General features: G+C 39.4%; 1 protein-coding gene across 2 annotated transcripts in view; it reads right to left on the reverse strand.

Annotated features, from left to right (window-relative positions):
• The window catches only part of WDR11 (WD repeat domain 11), a 39,494-nt gene extending 18,187 nt beyond the window's left edge, over window positions 1-21,307 (reverse strand). Inside the window, exons 1-12 of one of the 2 annotated variants that reach the window (XM_071563537.1) lie at window positions 21,138-21,307; window positions 19,450-19,561; window positions 16,939-17,092; window positions 14,903-15,076; window positions 13,639-13,825; window positions 11,903-12,068; window positions 11,459-11,573; window positions 10,335-10,530; window positions 8,919-9,022; window positions 7,611-7,787; window positions 5,933-6,017; window positions 1,094-1,200 (exon numbers count right to left, since the gene is read on the reverse strand). In XM_071563537.1, coding sequence (XP_071419638.1) covers window positions 1,094-1,200; window positions 5,933-6,017; window positions 7,611-7,787; window positions 8,919-9,022; window positions 10,335-10,530; window positions 11,459-11,573; window positions 11,903-12,068; window positions 13,639-13,825; window positions 14,903-15,076; window positions 16,939-17,092; window positions 19,450-19,561; window positions 21,138-21,223 — 1,663 coding nt within the window. In that variant the 5' untranslated portion in view covers window positions 21,224-21,307. Of the gene's footprint in view, window positions 1-1,093; window positions 1,201-5,932; window positions 6,018-7,610; window positions 7,791-8,918; window positions 9,023-10,334; window positions 10,531-11,458; window positions 11,574-11,902; window positions 12,069-13,638; window positions 13,826-14,902; window positions 15,077-16,938; window positions 17,093-19,449; window positions 19,562-21,137 lie in introns of both variants that reach the window. The other variant, XM_071563536.1, reaches the window with a different exon arrangement.
• Window positions 21,308-26,551: the final 5,244 nt, after the last annotated feature.

Raw genomic sequence — 26,551 nt, forward strand, 5'->3', positions numbered from 1 at the left:
GCTAAGGTTTCAGGTATTCACATTTACTTGAACCTTGGCTGCCTATGGAAATACTGAACTTTTCATAACTTCTGATTAGAAATGTTCAATACAAGCTGATTTACAAGCTGAATGAACAATCAAAATTCCATTTTATGAGATTAATGTCAAAATGTGCTATTCTTTTGGTTTTGGTTTTAAGCAGATGAGTAAAAGACATTATATGGGAAAAAATTAAAACACTGTCATGTTACAAGAATAACCTCTTTGTGCAGCATCCTGGAAATACAATTGAGCTTTTTCCCTAAGCTTAAAAAAACAATTATAAAAAATCACTTTACACTATATAAAGTGATTCAGAGTTAGCCATGTGTTACAAGATTCAGGCTCTTCAATTAGAAATTAAATGGCTCCAAGTTTTCACATTCAAAAATAACTTGAAACTACTGAAGTGCTTTCTGTTTTGGGCTGTTTGATCTACCCAGTTATACGTCCTAATATTGTGCAAAGATTGAGTTCAAACACAAAGACATTTGTCACCCACTATGAGGCCAGAATAGTTGAAAAACACACACAATCTGATCACTTTGCTATCAACAGTATCTTTGAAAAGTTATTTACTTGTTTAACCTTTCCAATTCTTTCTAGAAGTATGAGATTTTATTGCTAAAACACCCACAAATTCTGGCCAAGTGCCTGATCTACTCTGAAAAATCCTCTGCTGCCAATACAAACCACCATAAAAGGTTCAACACTATTTCAGGTGCCCGTGACACACACTATGACAATACACCTTTGGAAATACATGCATTTTGTGAACAAAACCCATCACCAGCACTGGTGCTCTGTGACTGCTCCTAAACCTCCTGCTGACATCTCATTTTTTAATTAGTCCAAGCCACAAATGTTTTTGCAAATGTGTTGGTTCTGTAGAGCACCAGACAAAACACATCATGTGGCTAAACAAGGACAGAAGAGGAAAAACAGTTAAACTCTTCTCCACTACTTTATTTTGTCATGACAGCAGAAGGAATAAAAAAAATGGTGAGAACTTATGCTTGTCACTGCCCAGCAAATGTGTCAGCTTCTGGAAGATTCCTCAGCAAACACTCACCTGTTGGGAGGTCCACCAGCTGCAGCTCATTCCTTACCAGTCCCAGATTGTTGGGTGTTGATGTAGCAAAGGAAATGAACCCAGTCAGGCTTATCCACTCAATTCCCCTGTGAGCAGAAGGGAGTACATGGAGCATGTTGGCCAAAATATTTGAGTGGCTAGAAAACAGCCTGAGGTACAATTCTTCTTTTTTTGCAAGCATAGTCTTCAGAAACATCAGCACAGAAGTAATTTCTACACTTTATGGAAACATTATATTTAAGGATAAAAATAAGGTATGCTTTCACACCTATGATGTAAATATAAAGCTTTCTTTTCAGACCATAGTTGTTGTTCTTTGGTTAAACCAAAAATTTCAGCTAAAAGCACTGTCAACTTTTGCAAAAATCCCTCACACACACTCAGCTGTAGAGTGGAATAAAAGCAGTGCTCCGATTAAATCAATGATCACTACCAAACAACTCAGATTTGCCAGCATATAGAGAAATATTTATAAGGACAGCAGGGTGGGCAGACTTCATTCCTTCAATACAGAGAGGGGAGAAATAAAGATGATAAAAAGAAAGACCCTGAAGAGATTTTAAAGGCTATCACTAAAGAACTGAAAACCAGATGATTTTTTTGTTCTTTTAGATCACACCAAGGCAGCTCCCAGCCAAATCTCCCTGAAGTGCTGCAAGGATGGGAAGTTCCCCTGCACACAACACACTGTCAGCACAGAGATGGATTCTAAGCAAGTTCTTGGGATACAGCACAGAGCAAAAAGGACAGAAGGTGGCACTGGGTGGTGCTGTTCCAAAAGGAGATTGTCCTCCATCCCCATTTCACACACACACCTTGTGCCTGCAAAAATTGCTGAGTGCTTTATCTGAGATATAAATCAAGGAACTAATCTAAAAGAAAATTGAGGCTGCTCTAATACATACATATGCCCAACTTCATTTTAACATGGATGAAAGGATTTGGGTTTTCCTCAAATCCTTCAAACACAGATTACTTAAGAACTGTTTCCAGGACAACTAAGTATTCTGTTACTTCAACTGTAAATTCATGGTGTGCTTTGCAAGAATAAATGTGAAATATGAGAAAGATAAATAACAGTATTTATGATTTAATGCCAGTAAATCCAGCTCATGTTATATTAAGCAGAAGTTTCCTAAATGCAATGTAGATGGGTGAAAACAAAAAGTACTCCCATAATATCTTGCACATATAATTTACAGCCATATTTATTGTTTTGGTCCAAGCTTCAAAAATATGGGGAGCTTTATTCCTAAGTCCCCAAGAAAAGTTAAGAATTTAAGATCCAGGATTTCCCAGCAGGACCTATGAAAGTTCAACCAATCATTTCTATCAAAATGAGAAATACTCCATGATTAATTGAAACATTACAGGAATGATTGAATAGAAATCTACAGCTGCAGTGATGTGTGACATTGCAAGTCTCCAAAGGGTCATAAATACAGGGAGCTTTCTGAAATGGAAGAAATGGGAATTCTGACACCTTTTCATTTTTTATCTATTACTCTACCATGTTTTTTGGAAAAAGCCCAGACACTCAATGCATTGTCACTGCTGGGAGTTATTCACCCTTCTCCTTCCCTCAAAGACCTGAAGCATTTTCTACACTTCTTTCATCATCTCAGATTTAACAGGGCAAGTCCTTTTTCTCTGCTGCTGCCTGGCCATCTGTCAATACCAATAAAAATCTACAGAAACCCAAGACACTCATAATCAAAAGGAAAGCTTAGCTTGGCTAACTGCTTGCACCTGAAACAATACGGAATTTTTTTACTGTCACATAAATTGAGAATCTGAAGACAGTGGTTTAAATTCTAATGCAGGAAACAAGGAATTTCTTCCCTATTGAAACAGCTCCATTTGCAAAATTTCCTCATGAAGGACACCTTTGACTACCAGAATTAAGGGTTATATTCAGCTGTCAACTATCAAATCCACTCTTTTGAAATACGAAATTCAGGGATTCTATACATTTAACCTGTCCCAGTTACTTCAGGGGGAAGACTCAGTTGCTTTCATCAATGTTTCCAATGCAAACAAATTACAGAGGGTACTGAAGCAGCTAAAAACACAAATTACTTTTCTACTTGGGAATGGATTGCTGTGACTTTATGACATGGCAGCTGCTACTTAAATTTGAGGATTATACTAAAAAGAGAAAGGTAAAATTGGAAATAAACCCAAAGTGGTAGTAGATATTTTCTTTCTAATTTCCCTATTCAAGTAAAGTTTTAAGGAGGTGATGAATGTTTGCAAAGCAGTTTCCCAAAGAGCACTCAGCTTAAATTCAAATCCTAAACCAGCTTCAATTCAACTGCTAAAATTTGGGATGCAATGCAGTAATTTCCAAGTTTTGCCTGCAGGCCATAAGTATTAACAGAGAGATTTTAATTTTGAAAATAAAAGCTGGTGCAGACTTGAACTTGTTGAGCTTCAGTTAAAAAGAATGAGCAGCACTGCTGCAGTCACAGGAATCTCCACCAGAACAAGCAAAAGGAGCAGTGAGAGGTGCAAATGTACCACTGAACTAAAAGCATATTGGAGGCCTTTTATTTCCATGTCTCAAATAGATTCTCTGCACTGAAGATGGATTATCATCTCCATTCTTGCCACAACAGCTCAGATTGGTCCCTGGAGAGCAGGGATCAGACTCGGGGATTTCAGGGCTCTTCTAATTCCTCTTAGTAATAAGAATTATTTGCAATTCTCTCTATCCTGAAGGAAGACTGACCTGCTCACAGCTCCACTCAGCCAACAAAAGGAACAGTCCCCTTCTTGTTTTCACCCCTCACTTCTGCTCCCAGCAGTGGCCTGACTGACTTTCCCTTTGTGGGCTCAGAAGCATTTCTGCTGCTTTTTGCCTCAATCTCCTTATCAAAATAAAACTAAGCTTAACAGAAAAGTGTTTACTTACATAGTTCTAAACAAAGAGTAAAACAGCTAAGTAATAATCATGGATAAAATAAATACTCAAGGTTACTCACAAGTATGAACTATCTTAAAAGGAGGACAGAAAGACAATTCCTCTTCCTAATCACAACACAGAATTTCAAAGTTGAAATAAAAACAAAATTCCAAACAAATGAAAAAAATCAACATGGAACTACATATGTAGCCTCCACAAAACAACACTTTAATCTCAAAAATAAATAATAATTGCTAATGCTCAAACAACTCAGTGGCCATTATTTTAGCACACTTGATTTGTAAAGTACAACTGACATACTTTTGTTACTCTCTCTTCTTAAACTACAGAGCACTGCAAACACTGCTGGCCTGGAATTACAATTTCAGGGTATTCTCAATTACATACTAAAATAATTATGTTCCCTGAGGGTGTATTTTCAGATATAGAGGCATTATCCAATCTATCTGCATTTTAGAGGCAAAGTAAGAATTCCCACTGAAAGAAAAACTGTTGCACTCCATGAAAAGTAATTAAAATAAAAAAGAATCCCCGTGCCTTAGTCTAAATTGCTGCAAACATTCCCTTGAACTTGTGAAAACTTTGGAGAAAGTCATTCAGACCACTAAGGCCAGGATTGAGGAAATTATAACAAATGCTTAAAAGACTTACCCAGATAACAGCTCATGGTTAAACAGAATTCACAAACATTTTAGTTTAGTTCTAAAAACACCACTTGTTGAGGACAGTAGCTATAGAAAGACAATGTACTCTTGAAGGTTCTTACAAGCTGCAAACCTTTTACAAATTGAAAAGCCCAAACTAACAATACTTGTAATAATACACAAAGCTTTTTTCCAAAAGTGTATTTATTTCCTCCTCTCCCTCATCTTGTTTTCTTTGATCTGTGAAGTGTTTGTAGGGGTTTTTATTTTGAATTCTGTGATCACTTGAATTAAAAAAAGGACTACCCACTTGTGCTGCGTAACAGAAAATAAAATGAAAATAATTTTGTAAGTAGCTAATGGTATGAAATCAAAAGATTCAAATGGTTTAGGACAGAAAGGAGCACTTTATTCTTACAGTGCCAACTAATCACACCACAAACACAAAAAAACCTCACCTAATTTTTGTGGTAGATTCCAAGCAAGTTTCCATAGTGAACTCCCAGAGCCACCTATTCTTAGTCATCTGTACTTTTCTTATCTTTTTGTAGAGTGCACATTAAAATGCAGACTTTAACCAGATAAAGATTTCATGACACAATTCTGATATAATTTTTACTAATGTTAATACTAGAAATATTTCATTTTCATGCTTAATTCCGTATGGAAATACATATCCAGCAACCAACATCTTGAATTTCTTTGCCATTAGTAATCCAAAAACTTATGCCATTGTGTACACACAAATGCTGATTCCTATATTCATTTTTTAAAATCTTTCAAAAATAAAATTATTCTCACTTCAGTTAGGACTAGAGCTGTCTCAACAGCTACTGCAGCCCCAAGGGGGCAAAGTAAATAAAGTCTGACGTACCAAACAGAATTATTTCAAAGGACACAATTCAGGAGTCCCAACTGTTACATAAATAAGACACTGAAATAAAGTTTCTTGTCCTAAAAAGACTTCTTTGTACTACAGTGACTAAAGGCTGAAGTAGTTGATATGCATCTCAGATCAGCAGATACAACTCAGATATTTGTTACAATGTCATTTTCACTGCAATTTTGTCACTGTGTTCCAGTTTATGCACAGCAAGGACGCTGTTGGGGCAGAGCCTCAACAGGCAATTCCCTTCAGTGTCATTACCAACCAGGCAGGACACTCACACTGCTGGTATAACATGAGACAGATGATTTAGTATTTGCTTCCTACAAGGATTATAGTAGGAATTAAAATGAAAATCTTACTTGACTTCACAGGAATGGATGCTCAGCTCTTTGTGCAAGACTCCGCTTGTAAGATGGAACACCAGGACAGAGCCATTACTTGTACCTGTGAAAATTGATTAAAAAAATATAGACACACATTTGCTTCTTCTTTTCCTTACTTCAGTGAAAATGCAGGGCTGACAGCTATTTCTCTCTCATTTTTAAAAAATGTCTGAAACCATTACACTTCACAATTTTAGAAAAGGTACTTTGATTTCTAGCACTGAGATCCCAAATATTAAACCCTCCAGTGATATCCATTTGGATCAAGGCTTTTCCTGAGCCTATTTGTAAAGCCTGGAGAAAATCTCTTCATTCTTCTTCCTTTTTCACAACATACCCATCCAGCTGCAGGAGAAAGGAATGATTTTTTTTGTTTTGATAACTGGAGATGAGTAAATGCCTCAAGGAAATGTATTAACTGTTATCCACCAGTAATGCTAGGGGAGAATCATGGGTAGATTTTATGGAATCATTACAGCAATTCTGTTTTCTCATCCCTGAAATAATGAGCTCTTTAAAATTAGGAATCAGTAACTTAGTAGCTATTAGCTTCAATTACATCAAAAACCTTCCAAAACACTGGAAGTTGTAATTTTTTATTAGGCACTTCTTTATACTCATATCACCTTCATCAAATACAACAATGGATACCTAAAGAGCCATTTGGGTACCTGAAGTTTAGAAAGACCTTGCTGTAAATGCACTCTACACCAACCTATTTGTTTCCTAATCTTTGCATTTCACTTAAGAATTACAGCTTATAGAAAACCAGAAGTTACATTTCAGTAGCATCACATCATATCATGATAGCTTGCTTATGTTTTGCAGTCCCTGTTAATCCAGAAACCAATGAAGGCTCCACAGCACAGGCAGCCTCAGGAACTACAGGAATGTCCCAGTTCTGACCTATGACAGACACAGGCTTTGGGCAGCCCAGAATCTGCTGGTTATTTAGATACACCAAGGGCATGTCAGAACAATCCAAATCCAGAGGTCCAATTTTTTAATCCACTGCAATCTTTAAATTACAGCACCTCTGTCTGCTGACAGGAGAGAAAGAGCAGCCTCTGTGGATGCACTGTGAAACCCCGGAGGTGGTCTGAAAAAGCACGCCAGAAAAATCAGATTTAAAGAGAGAGAACTCAAGAGTTAATAAATCAGGTACTCACTGGCAACTATTCTAATATCTAGATAGTTTACACTTGTAATAAGACAGAACAGATTCATACAGGAAAAATAACGTGCTTCAAGTGTATTTTCAGATATTCACATCAGAGCAAAAGTACAGTCTCTGTAAAGTCCATTCACTTCTTCCAGGAGTGCAAGGTTGCAGAAATCCACATTTCTTGATGTTTAAAATGAAGTGAGAGCAGCATGTCAAACGCTCAGTATATCAACAGACCAATATCAAAGTAAAAGAAAGGATAAATACAAACTTGCTACTGTATTGCAATTTTTCAGGTAGCATTGCTTAGACCCAAGGCAGGAAAAGAGAATCCAAAGACTACCACAGATGCAAACTAATACAAGGGTTGACATCTTTCATTAGTTACACAGGATCAAAAGACAGATTTTTTTCTTCTGTGGTAACAACTATATTTGCATTTAATACATTCTTTTCAGAGCAGTGAATAACCTAATTCAAGGCACTCACCAACAGCGAGGATTGGCTCATACTGTTTAATGTTCTTTGTTGTGAGAGGTGGGCACATGCGGATGGCAAAGGGAGGCAAAGGGAGCCCTGAAAGAAGCCCAGTCAGCAGGAATTTGAGGTGAACTTCTTGCAGAAATGAACTCCTTAACTGCTCTTCTCCAGCACTTGCACCTTGGCCTGCTTAAAAATTAAAGCTCTTGTTAGTATTGTTTTAATCTGAGTCTGGTTATGCAAAGTTATCAGACACAGAAATTTATATAATAAAATATTACAGATAACCCACAAGACACGTTCCTTCCTGTTTAGCTTTGTGGGATGAAACTTTCTGGAAGACCACACTTCTAATTCTCCAGTACCAGCTTTCTTTCCTAACACTAAGCAGGACATAAAAAAGGCAAGAAACAAACCAAGTGGAATTATTTCAGTCTTCTTCCAGAATTCATCTCAAACAGTAAAACTTGAGCACAGTCTGCCTCTTAGAAATAGAGCGAATTGGCTCAGGAGCAGCAACAGAGACAGGCATAGAAAGATGTAATTCCACTGCTGTGCACCCTCTGCAGGCAGCTGTACCAGCCCAAATGCTGCCAGGTACAAAAATATCATTAGCTACAGTGTCCATAACTACAGGAAATGCAGGCAAAATAAAAATCATGGAATCACAGAGTGGTTTGGGTCAGAAGGGACTTTAAAGCTCATCTCACTCCATCTCCCTGCCATGGGCAGGGACACCTCCCACCAGACCAGGGTACTCAGAGCCCCTTCCAGCCCAGACTCAAAAATTCATGCCCTAAATGGCATCGTTAAGCACATGAGATAAAGTGCAAAAGTACTTGCCACAGTGTTAAGGTACCAGCTTATACAGAACCTTTCACCAAAAGCAATTCCAGATCTGCACCTTTGGATCTCTGAGCAGCACTAGTTGTTTTACCAACAAAAATTAGTTTTCAGACATAAAGGTAACCATCTTAATGGAAAATTCCTCAGTATTGAAGTGCTGGTTGCTACCCAGATTTCAAGGAGATGGGATGTGGCAGACAAATTTGCTTCATTCCTTTAAGATTAATATCAAAAAATGAAAGTGTTTTGCCAAATTCCATTTTAATACATTTTTTTCATCAGAGAAAATGAATTGGTCCTCAACATTGGTCCTCAAATGGATTCACATGAAAATTCCTTCAGCAAACAGGAATTCTTTTATTTCAGAGTTACTATTTAAATTGCTTAGAAAGTAATTCTAGCAAATGTGGTTCCCAAGCTAAGATGTACAATGATTCAAAACCCTGTAATATTAATGAAAGAAATTCTTACCAATCATGTTGTCTAATGAGAGGTCTGGAAGTTTATTTTGGAATGCTCCTACAGGAATTCCACAGAAGGAGACTGGGGAGTACAAAGGTGATGCACTTGAACTGCTGTAGAAGAAATGAAAACAAACCCTAATGCAAACAGAATCTCCATCTAAAGGGCCTCACCCAGCCCCTGCAGCCTCGGAATCGTGTCCTGCTGCGCTGAGGGCAGATCAATGTCAGAAGCAGAGACCAAAGACCACTGACTGCTCCAAGCTGAATGTAAAGATGAAATTTAAAGCACAGACAATACAAAATGTACCTCTTTAAAATCTCACTGGAAAATCCTTTCAGTTCAAATTTTCACCATGACCAGCAAATGCAGCAGGATCAGTAGCTAATGAAGGAAGACTCCTTCAAAATCCATTAAAGACTCTGTGCCAACTTTAAATATGCTTTACTTTTCAATACAATCCAACCATACCCACAATCCTCAAGGCTCAGTGGCTCCTATAATATTATTACATTCTTTCAGGTTATATAATCACTGCAAAGATCAATGTTTTAGAAATGACTCTTAAGGATACAAGAAGTAAAACCCAGGAACACAGGGATTCTAAACAGCTTTCCTGGATATGCAGCACAAGGAATCTATCTAGCAGCACTTTTCAGAATACCAAGAATAAAAACATTAAATCACTGATGAGCAACAAAAGGATCTAAGTTCAAAATCTGGTACTATCAACATTTGAAAGTGTGTTAAGAATTCTGTTTCTTTTATGGCACTAAGGTATTTGTTTTATTCAATAGTACTTTAAAGGGTTCTTGCAGCAGAACGACCTTGAACATTCAAAGAACTGTGTTACTTCATACAGTATTTGCAGACTGCTCAAAATCTACAGTTCTAGAGGCTTTGTACCTAAAACATCGTTTATACCACCGTAGTCCAGTCACCAGCTGTGCAGCTTCATATTGCTCAGTGTCACATTCACACAAATCGAGCAGAAAACACTTCCCCTACAAGAAGTTTAGCTCCTTACAGACTCATTTTGAAGTCCTTACATGTGACTCAAAGTGAGGATCTGTTCCTTAGGAAATAGAAAAAGTCTGAATAACATCCAGAGAGAGGAAAACATTCCTTCAAATCACTGAGAATATTCATTCTATCTTTTGTTTCCTTACTCCAACCACTTAGGGTGGAATTATCTTTTAAAGGAAGAAGAGTAAATACAGTTCCTTCACTTCCCCAAGGAATGGGAACTGATCCATTTCGACAACACATTTTGTTCCTCTTCCTTTCATTCACACACATGCCCAGCACATGTCACACCACCACACACAGAGGGACACCAAAATAGCTTACAGAATATAATGAAATACTACACACCCCTTGTGAAAGGAACAGAGCGAAACTTTGGTAAGAAATAAATCCCCTTACCTGTTGCGCACATTTCTGGCAGAAACACTGGATTTTAACTCCCAGATCATGACCCTGCCATCACTGACTATGAGAGCTGCAGAATTCTCATTCACTGGGCAACACACCATAGTGAAGGGTCGAACTGTTTTTGTTACCCTGATTGCATCACACTGACTTCTTAAGTCATAGATCAACTCCTGAACTGGGTCTGGATCTGTAACATCAACATCCCACAGAGAGCAAACAACTAGTGAAAAACATATTATGTCATCAATCAACACAGGTATGTTTTAAGCAGGGCTAGCTCTGATTGAAATCCACGTTTCCTGTGCAACAATTAGGAAAAGCCATCAAAAACTACATACTGCTGGTTTTGCTGTACACAACACAGCTCTGGAAGGTTCTCCAAAATGTAACACTGTCTTTAAAATATCTTACTCAACATGAATCTTGCAAAACCTAAAAAATAACTGGTTCACATCAGGGCAGAAAGTGCATCTGCTCTCCACAGTCCAAAGCTCCAGGTTTATTGGCAGACCTGGAAGCCAGTAATGTACCTCACTAGAAGTTAGCCAAAGCAAACCAACCAAATAACAACAAAAAAATCTCTTATTTACTTTTACAGAACTGTCTTTTCCCTTTTTTCCTATCTCCTCCGTTAGACTTAAAAGACCATTTGTAGCAATATTTCATAAGAAACAAAGCATTAATAATTTAGATTTTAATCTAAATTTAAGCCCATATCTTAGTTCTAGAATCAATTCTTCCAATTGACCAAATGACTTCCAAAACTTTGTGTTTGCCTGAAAAATATGTCCTTTCTTAAAGACAAAAAGAACACACTAGTCATCTTTTATGTATAACATTCTTCTATGTGTGACTGCTAAGCCACTTCTAATTAAAGTATTATTTAGTGATAAAAGGATTTTCAGGATATTAATATAATCTATTTTGCACTTGAGAAGTCAAAAACTATTTGGGGAAAATGCAGCACGAATATAAATTTAAATGAAATGTATAAGGTGAAAAACACTGGAAGGGCTGTAATTCACCACACTGAGGCATGACAGTTAATATTGGTGTTAATTACTAATTAAAATGCATCAGAGTTCAGTTCAGGATGTTTTGGACACTAAACTTACCTGGCTCTTCATTTGGGGTTCCAGTTATGCTGCAGTTCAATCTGCGAACTCTTAGAGTTATACAACCATTTTCATGGAGGCAAAACAACCCATCCCGCTGGAAACAAGGAATTACCTACACAGAGAGAGACACTAAACTGCATTATCAGAATCTGCACCTTTGCAAAGGGCACTCACAAATGAACACATTAAAAATGTTACAGTTACAGCAACATTTCCACGCATTTCTTTAGCTACAGGATTTGTGACCGAGGAAGTCAATTAATCTGAAAAATTAATTGATTTTCTTTGAATTGTTTGCTGGCTCAAAGGACATTTTTCCCCCAATGAACTAACTTATTTTCATTCTCTAGAACTAAAAAACACAACTACCAGTGGATCATCAATTTAACTATGATCTTAAAGAAGTATTTCTGTGATAAAAACCAAGCAAACCTTCATTACCTGTATGAAAGGCACACCTGTTCTCTCAATTGCAATCACACCCACTGTCTGATTCACTTCCAAGTCAAGAATCAGAATCTCTCTGGGATACAATAAGAGCATGTAGTTTCTTTTGGAAGGCAAATATGACAACTGAAGACAGTCATTGAGTGTTACAGATTCAGCACTGCAAAATGTCAGAAATAAGCATTTATCAGGTTGTGTCACAATAAAATTAACAGCATAATTTTTCCTGCAGCTGCATTTTTTCAAGTAATCCCTGTTTCAATCACAAGGTAACTACAGATTTCCATTTAACTGTTACAGCAGTGTACAGCACCACTGAGTTCCAAAAACACACTCTGATGGCTTCTGTCTAAATAAGATTATGGAGTAATTGTAAAAATAGTGTTTCATTCAAATAGAACATGTGTAATTCTTGCACATCTCACATGCAAAGCAATTCCCTTGGGAACAGCGCTGGCTGCCCTGACATTTACTGACATTCATGGGAAATTACCCTTAACCATTCTGCTTACTCCAATTTTTACATTGTTATGCATATTACTTTATTTTGAAATTAACTGAACCACTCTGTCAAGAACTGAACCACTCTATCAAGAATCCCAGTCTATAACTCAGAGAAAGCAGCAAAGAGCAGGAAAGCCCATCATTATGTGAAATGTGAGCAGGAGATTGGCTGCAAGGGTAAGAGGTTCCTTTGGCACATGGAATCCAGTGGACTTGGGTCACATTGAAGGAAATCATCCTCATACTGAGCTCAGTTTTCAAAGCCTCTGAACTCATTTAATGTACGATCCCTTCAAGGGGGGTTGTGTTTGGTTTTCATCTCCTCATTCCACACCACAGTAAACCCTCCTCACATAATTTCTGCATCTCAGTCCTTGATTTGGGACTATGAGTCGCTTTTTGTGTGCACTTTCCTGACAAACTCCTGCCCATCTTTCCTTCAAGTTTCCCTGAACTCATAAAACCCCACAAATCGTTGCTGCTACAAGTTTCCCCCCTTTTTTATTTCCCCTCATTCTAGTCTTTTCAGGTGTTCTGGCTTGAAAAGGAGGGAGAAAAGAGAAGCCAGTTATACCTTTGGCAGTATTAATATATAAATTAAAATGCAATCAGGAGAAAGCATAAAAATGGTCTTTTTGTTGATTTGCTGCTCATACAGAGCATACATAAGGCTGCAGCAGCCTTTGTGTTGCCTCAGTATTTGCAAATCAGGTGTTCTGTTTGATGCAGCATAAAACAGGCAATACAGAACACACAATCCAAGATCATGCCCAGTAACTTCATTAAAAAATCACAGGCTTTTTACACTAATCATTTAAATAAATGCCTACTGCTGCAGTATCGTGTACAATGTTACAGTGACAACACTCCTCATAATTTTAATTCTCTTACTGTATCACTCTTCAATCAAAATGAATAATGGCAGCCCATTTTCATCATTTTTTTTTCCACTAAGAAAGATGTTTCTGAATTTACACCTGCATAAAAATCTGTTAGCAAAGGGAGAAAAATATGTCATTGATTTATATAAAACATGCTGGGACAATATGGTTGTTTTTGTGAGCAGAACTGGACATCCTAAATATTATCCTCACACAGGATATCCATCTCCCTACCCCAGTGAGTTTTCTTTTTTTAAACTAATTACTTTATAAGCTTTAATATAATTATATGTATAAAATATAAGTATGCAAAACATTATCTGAGAAGAAATATTTGCAACCTACCTTGGTTTTTCATTACTGATTAAGATTTTAACTTTATCAAGGGCCTTTTTGGCCCCAGTAGCAGCAGCCAGCTTGTTGTGAGAAGGACTGGAATGGGGACTAGAGATGTAAACTTTCTTCCCTGAGCTGGCAGGAGCTTTGGAAGGAGAGAAGTCAGAGATGAACACTATTCCCTCACTGGTTAGCACTGTACCAAGAGAAAAAAAAAAGGCAAAATTCAATCTGCAATTTGATTGCAGCATTCCAGTTTAACGACATCTTAGTGAGAAGAAATGCTAATAACTTTAATAATACTTTATCAGGTAGAAAACTCATAATTCTAGAGAACCAGCACCTTCTACTAAAAAAGCAGCAGATGGTACACTATAATTAATATTCACAAAGCTCAACTTTCAAAATTAAGTTTATACTAAAATTACTGTATTCCTGGCAGAAACTCAGTTATTCTCTCTCATCAACTTTTTCCTTTAAGCTTCACAGTGCAAACAGAAGACAGGGTTGTGCACATTGGCTGTATCATCACAAGTTGTACTGGTGCAGAGCATGGCTCAAAGAATCATTACCTCACATTATTTATGTTGCAGCACAACGTTTTGGCTCAGATGTATAACCAAGGTGTTTGCAGAAGGTTGAATGCTATGGAAGATAAAAGAAATCCAAAACTACAAAGCCTCAAATTGTGCTGTCTCATTACAGATCAGGAGTGATGGAGTCAAATTCAAGAATAAAATGGTGACTCTCTCATTTCTCTCAGTTTCCTTCTGCTAAAATGAATAAATCTGCACAAGATCCCTCCTGACATCTGAATTGCTTCTGAAGCTGATGCTCACACTGTATTCCCTTAAAAAAAATCCTTTCTGTTGAAAACAGTATTTATTCTTGGTCTACTTATCTCCCTGGACTCTCCCTCAGCAGCCATCCTTTTATAGCTTATTATGTTTCACAGGGCTCTCTGTACTTGTCTCTCTCCAGCTTCCAATCCACACACTTTATACTTTCTCAGTAAAGTCTCCAACATTTCTTGTCAGGTCTCAAAGTTCTCCACTCATGCCTGCTTTTCCCCTCCCCTCACACAATGGCATCTTATTTCAGAAGATTCCACACTGGCCAAAGACTCCCTGTCTTTTCTTTGAGACTTCTTCATGGCATTGATAACTTTATTCCCTCCAATCCACTTCTTTTAATCTCAGTATTAGCATTCCAGTTTAACCATTTTCCTTGTCACGTGTATCCAGGTCACACTGTTTTATACAGACAAACTTACAAGCTAAGTGTGATGGATCAAAGGGGTCAAAGGAAAAAGACAGGATATTTTCAGCATAACTTTTCTTCCAAAGTTTGGTGCCTGTGTCTGCATTCCACAGTACAATGTAGTTGGGTGGATGAACTGCAAGCAGCAAATCTCTAGAAGCATCTTGATTCCACAACCACTGCATGTCTGTCAAAAGAAAGAAGGAAAAACAGCGAACTTACATTACAAAAAAAGCTTGTTCTATTTTAAAACTCTTCTTCTATACCTCATCTTTAAAGAAATCAATAGTGGCTTGTCAGTCAAATGTTTCTATTTCATAATCCTAAATGTAAGTTCCTATTATAGCCTGAATTTATGTTTTTAACAATTAGCAGCAAACTGGGTTGCACAAAATCCATGTCCTACCTGAAGTCACATATTTTCAGCCACTGAATTTCTATCTGAAACCTCTGTAATTAATATCTGAGATGGTATCAGTACTGTCCCTGGAAATGGATGCCTTCTCCACTTCAAACACTTTTTAATCAGAGAGTCTTAAGTTCAAGAGTAAAATGAAACTGCCTGTAACACTCAATCAAGAACACAAGAGATTAAGCAACAGGATGACTGAAGGGGGATGATGGCCCACCATCACAGCCGGGCACCATCTGAACATTCAAGACATATGGACATAAAAGATTATGTTTCCTGTCAATAAGAGCAGAGAGACATCCCCAGTTCCTTGAAAGGAGCTGTATCAGAGCTGCCCACACACTCCCTGGGGCAGTGGTTTAGAGAACAGAATGTGTCAGGAAGGAAATGGATGAGGATACCCCAGTGTAGCTCCCACCACTGAGTACGTGACCTCACCAAGTCACAGCTGCTCTACAGGTCAAATATATTAAGATGTCAAAAAAACCCCAACCCTCTTCCTTCCTCAGCTGTTCTTCTGTTTTATCAGTGCTTTTCCCTGGGTTTCACAGAAAAGATAAAAAAAAGGCAGCCATGTGTGTCCAGTTCCATGTGTTACACTGTTAGTTAACAAAGGTTTAACTCCTTCTCAGCTGAATACAAAATCTGGATCAAATAAAAGGATCTTGCACTGATGCACCAATTTTCTCCTCACTGAAACAGTGAAGCTCCAGCTGTTACCCCACAAAACTCTTGCAGGTAACAGAGAAAACCAGCAGACCATTCTGGGGCTCAACCTCTGTATTTGCACCACTTTCTACAGGCTTGAAGAAAGTCTCAGAAACACATGTTAGAGGTTATTGCTGAATCAAACCAGGGACTGAGGACAAACCAGAATTTAATTCTGTTGCTTATTAGTCTTTTTCCTTGCTCAGCAGCTTGGAAAGCCCTCACTGGGTCTGAAAAAACTGGACAAATCTCCAAATTTCTCCACCAAAACTCCACCAAATACTCGGTGAACTGGTGTCAGGAGTAACTAAAACCCAACTCATAATGCACACACAAACAAAAAGTAATAAAACTAATAAAATTAACTGCAGTCAAGAGAAAAAAATTTTCATAGGATTTTCAAAACCAGAATAACAAAACCCAAACAACCTACTTTCATAAGTGGGCCTTCACAATACAGAATTTAAAAAACCCATCAGGTATAAAGGAAGCACCATTACAAGGTTTTAAAACAGTTGAAATACTCAAAAAAACCAGAAAAATTAATGCTGTTAAAGCACCACACCCCCTCAGGTGCAAAGCAAACTGCACTAAAACCCCAGCTGAAAAGCAGAAATATGTACCTGGCACTGTAAATTCTTATTATTGTTTTTATTTCAATCAACAGCATTCATAAAAATAGATTCTAACTTTTTGTCACAAGATCTAGGAAAATATTACTGTAATTAATTAGAACTCACAGGATTCCTCTGGGAGACAGTAAATCTTACATTCACTCACAAGAGCAAGCAAACCTACAGAAGGCAGGTAATCCCAACAGTGAAATTCCCTGCCAGAACTGAGCACAGTTTATAAAATGCAGGTGATGGATTTGTACACAAAATGCTCCATAAAATAACTTCCATATGAACATCATGCACTATCACTACCTTGAATTGGTTTTGAATGTTCTTGTATCTCACACCGAGGTGCTCCCGTTGCCACATCCCACACAATGATTTTTCCTGCAGCATCAGCAGAAGCCAAACGTAAGGAATATGGAGAGCCAATGTTGTGATGGTAATTTTCTTTGGCCCATTTCACCTGAAGATACAGATGGAAACAGGTTAAAGGAGACAAACATATATAACACAGACACACATTTCATATTTTTTTCAGCTGAATAAACAAATAGTAATTAACTCAATGAAAAAGCATTTTAATAGTTAATGCCAACAGCACTTGTGCCACATACCTTTAAGCTTCCATCACTTGTGCAAATTTAAGGGAGGTCACAACTCTGCTGCATGACTGCATGGCTGATATGCTCTAATTACATAAATCAATAAGCCTTGTTCCTGAAGGCAACTACAGCAATTTAAACACATATGCCTTGTACATAAGGAGTTCACTCAAATATTCAGAGCAAACCAAGTGACAAATCTTTAAGGTTCTGTGGACATCCACAAACCCACACCCACTGATTTCCAAACAAATGAAAGTGGAAAAATTATCAACCAATTTTCCTATACATTCTAAACCATGTCATATTTATTTGTAATCTGACAAATATTATGGTGTTGGGGAGGAAGGAAGGTTAGTCTTTCATTTATGGATTGTCTCATACCTAAATAATAAAATATCCAAGCTACTGCTGACATTTGCTAACTTTTCAGCCCTTGTCAGCACGTTGCCACCACTGATTTCCACAAACCACTTTCTGGTTTGGGATTTCAGGCTGCATGGGCTTCTAAGTTGGCAATATCTATGAAAATTCTGTGTTTTGAAATGTGAAACATTTTGTCTACAAGTTTTCCCAGGGGATAGATAACACTGGCTTCTTCCTTATCTTTTCAATATGGAATTGCTTTGCTATCTGGTTTTAAGGTGAAATTCTCCCCCTGGGAGAGACTGAAGACACCAACAGAATAAAGAAACCTTATTGTTAAGCTAAAGGGAATTTATCTGCTGCAAAAATTACCCTACAACTACCAGTGTGCTGCCACACCTGACAGAGAAAGGGTGAGGCCAAACACTGAACTTTCTGCTGATATTAGTCAAGAAATTTAAAAAAATTGAAATAGAATTATCATTAGGCACCACTAACTTTGCATGTTTCTACCTGAATCACAAAGAACTCCAGAGAGACTCTTCTCTACCTACAAATGTAATTTCTGCCATTCCTGCTTCCCTGCTGTTCCAAACAGAATCACCCACATGAAGATACCTGCATGTGGCTGCCTACATAACCAGCAAAACTAATTCCTGAACTTTATAATAATTTTTAAAAGCTACAATGTCATTATCTGTCTGACTCTTGGCTAAGACCTTGTACGGATCTGTATCAGTTTTGCCCTATCCAGTATTTTCACTCAGGATTTGAACAGTCCATTTATTCTCTTTAAGAAGTTCACTGAACTCTGCAGCACAGAAATACACATTATATCATACAAAGATACATAAACAACACCATCTATGTAGCTAATTAATATCCTGAAACTTCAAAACAATCCACAAAAATATTGAAGCTCTTCAGTGTGCAGAGAGAAATCACCATAACATGATGGCTCAAAAGTCAGTAAATTATCCAACCCAAAGATAAAATAATTGTGATTAATTTTTAAACACCACAGTGGCCATATCTGATACAGGACTAGTCTATCTATATGAAGATGGACTGTTTAAAAAAGTTATACATGGGAGAAAATAAGTCTGTGAGTTGCAGAAGGCACATTCAACCTTTTACTTTTACTACAAAAAACCCCCACCAAAATCCCACCATTTAGGAATCTAGTCTTCTTCATACATTACTGACTGCCTCCTAATACAGCATTTTGCCAAGGACTATCAAACATTTTATCTGCCAGCTAAACATTCCTCTAAGCCCTAAGTGAATCTGTCATTGTTCCCAACCACAGAAATGACATCTCAAAGAAATATATCCTGTTCCACACTTGGCTCCAATTTCAAGTCAAGTACCCTACACTCAAATTTTATATTGATAAAATAAATGTTCAGTTCTGTCTGCTATTGTTCCTTTTCTCTAGGTGGGAAAAGAAAAAAAAGCTTAATTTCTAGAGGAATGGTGCACTTCCCACAACAGGGAAGATCAGAAAGGGCATCAACAAAGAGCATCATGTGATATTTTGTGATGTTCATTAGAAATTCTCTCATATTGAAAGCTTTCCGAGAAACAGTTGCGTGTTCTATAATACTAAAAAATTTTTCTAGATATTCTATAACCTCTATATACTCTATGAAGACATACCATCAACCTCAGCTCAAATTTCAGCATGTACAGTTTGGCTCAGCTGTAAAAGAGATCATGTAAAACGCAGGTATTTTACAAGATATTTTATGTGAAAATCAAGTGCAGTATCATGTCAAATATTTACAGTGATTTACAAAATTAACATATACACCAGAATCAAGTAAGGTACATTAAAATGTGTACTTCTCACCTTGACAACACTAGATTTGTGTCTCTCCAAAACCTGCAAAGTCTGAGCAGTGTTGGCATCCACCACCAGCACAAGGGAATGACATCCATATGCAATCAAACCTTGCCAGCCCCTAGGAAAGCACATCATCAGCAGCAAGCAAACAACCAAAGCTCTTCACATCAAGTATGAGGCTTTTTTTTGGTAAGTTGAATGAACGTCACTGGACATGGTATTTGATGTTTATGATATGGTAAATACTATTTAATAATATAAAAGGACTGTAAAATGCCATTGCACTGTCTGCTGAACCATTTGCTGACAGAACCCTCAGCCACCACAAAGCACCTCTTTGTGCCCATCTGCAAAAATCCTCCTCTGTAAATTTAAGACACTGCACAGGAATTCATGAAGAGCATTTCCAAATTTTATATGGAAGAACACAGGTAAGAAATAGATTTGCATTTCTTTTTTTTCTTTATTTATTTGGAGACTAAGAAGGAGCACATAAACACTTCTCACAGTAACAGCAAAAATCTGCTGAGGCCTGTCTGAGTTCAGAAGTGAATCACAGAATCACAAACTGGTTTGGGTTGAAAAGGACCTTGAAGATCATCTCATTCCACCCCCTGCCATAGGCAAGGACACCTTCCACCAGCCCAGGTTGTTTCAAGCCCCATCCAGCCTGGTCTTGGACACTTCCAGGGATGGGGCAGCCACAGCTTCTCTGGGCAACTTATTCCAGGGCCTCACCACGTTCAGAGGGAAGAATTTCTTCTCATATCTAATCTAAACCTACTCCCTTTCAGTGTGAAGCCATAGGAAAGTCCTGTCACCACATGCTTTCCTAAGAAGTCCCCTCTCCAGCTCTCCTGCAGGCTCCCTTCAGGTAACCAATGACACTTACGAGCTTTGCTGAAAACCAAGCAGGTGGCAACATCCAAAGAAGAAAAATTTCAAACCAAGCACTTCTGAGTACTTTGATGTTCACTGCTTTGCAAGCTGACAAACCTAAAGGCTACGGTTTTAAACCAGGACTTGGTCCAGCTAATTTTCCTGCCTAGGACTGAGCAGTTTTGGGATAACGAGTTACAGCACAGCTGGGAGAGCTCATTGCTCAGAGCAATGAATACAGAAGTGTGCGTGCTGACTCTGTACACCAAGTCCCAAAGATAACATGAAGAGAAACCAGAAGAAGCTGCTCTGATCTCTACAGTTCACTGCATCGACAAGACCTCCACCCATCCACAGAAGGAAATCATAGAATGGGCTGCGTTAGAAAGTACCGTGAAGATCATCTCGTTCCACCCCCTGCCATGGGACAACACCTTCCACCAGCCCAGGTCGCTCAAAACCCTCTCCAGGAAAGGAACATCCACAACTTCCCTGGGCTACCTGTGTCAGCGCCTCACCAGCCTCACAGCCAAGAATTTCTTCCTAATACCTAACCTAGACCTACACTCTCAATGCGAACCCACTCGCCGCTGCCGGGAGGGGCTGGGCCATGGCTTTGTTCTCGCAGCGAGCTGGGCAGCTGCAGCTCCCGGGGCCTCTCGGGGGTCCCGGCGGGGTTGAGTGGACACCCCGGGCCCGGAGGAGAGACAGCCGGGGCTGAGCGAGCCTGGCCCAAGGCTGAGGCCAAGGAGCCACCTGGGACCCCCTCACCAGCCCACCCACAGCCCCTCGCCAGCCCACCCACAGCCCCTCACCAGTCCGCCGCGCCCCGGTTGGGCGCGCTGAGGGCGCCCGTCAGGGTCCGCGCCGGCAGTTTGATGTTGACAGTGAAACGCTGCATGGCGAGGGCTCGGAGCGGAGCCCAAGCGGAGCCCGGCGGGGCCGCCCCAGCCCCGCAGCCGCTGCCGAGCGGCCCAGCCCGGGCCCGCCCCGCAGGAAGCGCCGCCTCGGCGCGGCCGCCGCTCCGCGCTCCGCCGGGGCCCCGCGGCTCGGGAACCGGCGTTCCGGGGCAGCCATCGGCCGGGGGTGTCCGGGGGTTGTGAGGGGTGTATGGGGGTGTGTATGGGGTGTCCGGGGGTGTGTGGGGTCTCCGAGGTGTCTGTGGTGCCCGGTTCCAGCCGCCCCCCCGTGCCTCGCACAATAATTAGGGCTGGAAGGGGCCTCTGGGGGGTGGCCCAGGCCAACCTCCCTGCCAAGGCAGGATCACGTGGAGCAGGGACACAGGAACACATCCGGACGGGTTTGGGATGTCCCTGCAGGGATCGAGACTCCATGCCCTCCCTGGGCAGCTCTTCCAGGCTCTGCCACCCTCAATCATAGAATCGATTGGGTTGGAAAAGACCTCCGAGATCATCAAGTCCAACCCTTGGTCCAACTCCAGTCCCTTTACCAGATCATGGCACTCAGTGCCACGGCCAAGCTCAGGTTAAAAACCTCCAGGGATGGGGAATCCACCCCCTCTCTGGGCAGCCCATTCCATTGCCTGATTACTCTCTCTGGAAAGAATTTTTTTCTGATCTCCAAGTTAAATTTCCCCTGGCAGAGCTTGAGCCTCGTGCCCCCTTGTCCTATTGCTGAGTGCCTGGGAGAAGAGACCAACCCCCACCTGGCCAGAACTTCCCTTCAGGTAGTTGAAAAGAAGTTGTTATGTTGAGGTGGAACTTGGTGTGTTTTAGTTTATGGCCTCTGCTCCTTGTGCTGTTGCTGAGCACCACCCAAAAGAGTCTGGCACCATCCTCTGGCACCTGCCTTTGAGCTATTTATGTGTGTTAATGAGACCCCCTGCAGTCTTCTGTCATTAAACTTTTCTAGATAACCAGGAACATCTGTGCACCTGAGACACCTCACCTGGAGCAGGGTCCCTGTGCCATCTCCAGCTGCAGGGATGCTGCAGCACCACAGGCCACCAAGCCCTACCTCAGCAACCTGTCCTGCTGCCGTCAGACTGTCACCAGCACCAGGCAAAGCCACCTGGGATAACACATTCCTGAGCAAGAACACTGGGCATTGCCCTGGAGCACACCAGGCTGCAGAGCATTGTGGTTGTACTCAGTGATCTCAAAGATGTTTCCCATCCTGTGATTCTGTGAAGCTTCCAAAACAATTTTCTGTGCCACAGCATTAATAAGATGACCAGAATCACACAGCTGCAGGCATGTTATTTATGTATCCATAGGTGAATGTTTTAAAGTTCTGTATTTACTGAATCACAGGCTATTCTGAGTTGGAAGGGACCCACAAGGATCATCGAGTCCAACTCTTAAGCGACCTTGGCATTGTTGCAACCAAGTTTGAACCAACGGAGCTAATCTCACCATACATAAACTGTTGGGGGGTTTGTTTCTCCTCATAATAATTGTTTGTTTGTTATATTTTGTATAGAAAAAGATGCCACTAGATGGCCAAAGATGGCAAGAATGTAATGCCAGATGCACATTTTTGCAGTACCGCAGTGTCACTTTGTCACTGAAGATTTAGTAATGCTGGTCTTCTTTTTTCCCTCTTTTTATTCTAATCTCAATTGAATTTGTGCAAGTGGGAACTCAAAAAACCTGCAGCTGACACCTTTTCCAACTCTTTTCTAAAGAAATCTGCTCTGGAAACAGTACATTGCTCAGTACCATTTTCAGGTCACTTTAACATTGAAACGAATTTCTCAAAACTATCTTGTCCCAAAAGATCTCTCTTAAAAAACTGAAAAATTACTATTTGGAGAAGTAAAAGGCTCTTTTGTTCCCTTTTCTTTGTTATCATTTGAGGACAACATGACCTACACCTCTAGAGACCAGTACTGTGAGAGCCTGAGCTGTCACTAGCTTCATTAATTGTAGTTATTTTTTGCTAATTGTGTGTTTTTATTGTGTCCTTAGACAACCTGCTGCTGCTCATATATTTAGAGGATTCTGGTTATTTTCCTCCTTTGTTGTATTGGTATTTTTTGAGAATGGTCCTTTAGAACTTCCATTACACAACAATGAAAGGATCTTCTCAACAGTTTTCTATCCCTTTTCTTGACATCAGAAAACCAAGCAATAAATGAAATGCTTAAAAATATAGATGCTTTCAGGTAGCTGAAGACAAGGACAGGTATCAGAAAAGGGGTAAAAAATTAAGACTGTAAGATTGGTTTTGAGAGTCAGCAGGGTGAAAATCAGAGGGTGGGATCCAGGCAAACGTGTACTGAAGATCCATCAGAGGTTTAGAGAGGAGATGAGGGAGAGGTTTGTCAACAGTGACAAGAACAATTGGAACAGCTGAAAGGAAAAGAAATGCTGTGAGATATCAGAAGGAAAGAAAAAGTGTGTACTGGATGAACTACTTCTGATTCCTGGAGTCCATCTGTAGCTCCTCACCAATACAGAGACTGAAGCAGAGCAAATGGATGTGAACTGAAACCAGAGATGCCAACTTTTTCTTTTGAGGTTATTATCCCTGTTTCACATCTTATTGTTAACTTAAATCATTGCCAAGCAAGAGTGCAAAATGCACCAATGCACTTAGTCCTCTCACTCATCTGTAAATACACTTTTGGCTGTTATACAAAAAGTAGATACCAAGAGCTTACAGCTGTTGAACTGCATAGTCAGCAATGCTGTTAAACCCACTAAAACCTCTGGGACTATCAAGGGTCCAAGATATGAAAGCCAGTGGGAGAGACTTCATTCCGGACAGCTTGAGCTCCCACAGTCCTCACAAAGGATGTATGGAGAATAAAGTTGTGGGTGATCATAAAAAGCATGTTAATAAGCTAATGATTAAATAAATGAGAACTATGATATTTCATTGCTTTTGGCTCATGATTGGAAGTAATTTTTCTGTGAGATTGAACTAGAAGTGGAACCAAAGCAGAGAGCTGTGTACAGTCTCCTTTTAGGTTTCTCTTTAATGTAATAACTACTGCAGGAATAATCCTGTGAAAGCTTGTGGGACCTCTTTAATTTCCATGCCCTAAAGTCAGAGCTCCAGGAGCTCCTGGGATCCACCAGTGAACCCCCACACTCTGAGTCTGTGCTGTGTTGCATTCCATTATACAAACCCCAGTTTGAACTCAGAGTATGTAACCAATTCATACATGCTATGGGGCATGATTGTATTTGCCTTACAAATTATGCTGCTGTTGCCTTAGTGTTAGCATTTCTACTCCATACATTTAAAGCTTCTTGAGTTTTCTGCTAGGAAAGTGTCCCTGGGTGAAGAGGGGGTAAAAACTATGCACAGAACTGGTGCCATTCTCTCTGTCAGGATTTTGTTATTTAAAACCAAGGGACTGAGGGGTTCTTTTTTTTTTCTTTCCTTTTTTTGCAAAAAGTCAAGATTCATTTAATCACGGTCTAACTTTGTAATCCTAATAGGGATCTTTAAATTTCATGTTGTAATTTCAGAAAAAGATTAAATAACTGGATTTGATGAAAGAGATTCTATTTCTGGGACTTTGGAGTTCTGCTAAAATTAACATAGAAATAAAATCAATATATGAATTTCAGACTGTGGAATATTTAGCACCTAGAACTCTATCAGCTTGATGCAAACCCAGATGGCTTTAATCAAAGACTCAAATACTTGTCTCCCTTCTCAAATGTTTTCAGCTCAAAAGTTTAAAATTATCCAGAAACTCTTCTCCAAGAGAGCGTGTATAGTCTAATCCAGTTCCACTGAACTTGCTGGTCATGTAAATTTAAACTCTCAAAGGTGATGGAGCAAACTGTGAAGAGCTCTAATGTCTTGCCTGCAGGCTCATTTTGTTTTGAACAAGGAAAAGCTTCTCAAGTGGTCTGCTGTTTCGTTTCTTTTTCTGAAAATATTTTCCTTAGCCTTAAGCATTTCTCTTTGCCAAAGGATTAAAAGGGATGAGGAAACATAGAACAAATTATTGTTTGACTCACTTATTATACTCGACTTCTACGGTGTCAGTTTTGTGCCATTGCTTTCTGATTTCATCCAAGCCTTAAGTATCCATAACTGCTTGAACAGAGTCCCTGAGAGGCTCTGGCCCTTCTGTTTCTTCATGGTCTCTTCTTTAAATATTTCCTCTGATGATCATGTACCTACTTCCCTGAAATACATTACTGTAACTTAGTTCACAGCTGGATTAGATTTGCAGCCTGCCGTTATTAAAGAAAATTTTCATTAAATTTATCTTTTTGGGTTTCAGGTGTCATTTCAGGAAAACTCATTTAGGGACAGCTATGAAGAGTACTTTGATGCTCCTTTTGTGTCTGGTGAGAGTGATGCTGAGCCTCTCTGACAAGGCTTCTTTTAGCCATTCTGGGAGCAGAAATCTCACTGCACTGGTGTCTGTTCTTAGTGCACAGCTCAATAGGTGTCTGAGGAGACATGGAACGAGAGTGGGCATCTGGTCAACATGAGGAGACCAGAGACGTCCATGCTGTGCAGGGAACAGAATGCACTTCCTCCTGCTGTGTTGCTGCTGGTTCTGTGTGATTTGTGCTGCCTGTGGTTGCTGGACATCCTGTGTGTGAGAGCAACAAATTCTGTCCTCTCTCTCTTTTACGTGTGTGTTTTCATCTTCTCTCTGGCTTTGGTTGGTTTTTGTGAAGGGAAATTGGAAGTATTTCAGAGCTTTGCAAATGTCCCAGCAACCTGAGAAAGCATTTGCTTATTATTTTATTAGGTATGTAATAAAGCAGTATTTTTTTGTAGCTAATAAGTAATTTACCAACATCAGTGCATTCAAGGTACAGGGTAAGAGTGACAGTGATGTGAAGGTGGGATTTGGAATCTATGTGAAACAATGCAGAATACTCAACACTGATAAATCAATCAGTGTTCCTGACAACCTGAGCTTCCATGACATAAATGTTTAAGGAGGGAGAAGTCTCTTAGAACACATGCTTAATGAAAAAATAATGAAAAATGAAGTAAAGACTGATTTTAAGAGCCATCTGCAACTCCATGGCTCCAGCTCATGAAAATGTGAACACAGTAATTTACTGAATTTGATAAAGTGCATATTGAGAAATAGCAGTGTGCTCATGTATCTTGCATATTAAGTGGAAGGAAACTTTTAATCCATGTTATTAATGTTTTGGGTTGTGTAGGTTTTTTTAAACAAAATTCAAAAACTTAAATGTCGAGAAACCACAAATACCCAACGAAGTATTATTAATTTCTGCATGTAATGTATCCTACATATTAATATTTAAGGTTG

This window comes from Pithys albifrons, chromosome 9, assembly GCF_047495875.1.
Source record: "Pithys albifrons albifrons isolate INPA30051 chromosome 9, PitAlb_v1, whole genome shotgun sequence".
Classification (NCBI taxonomy): Eukaryota; Metazoa; Chordata; class Aves; order Passeriformes; family Thamnophilidae; genus Pithys; species Pithys albifrons.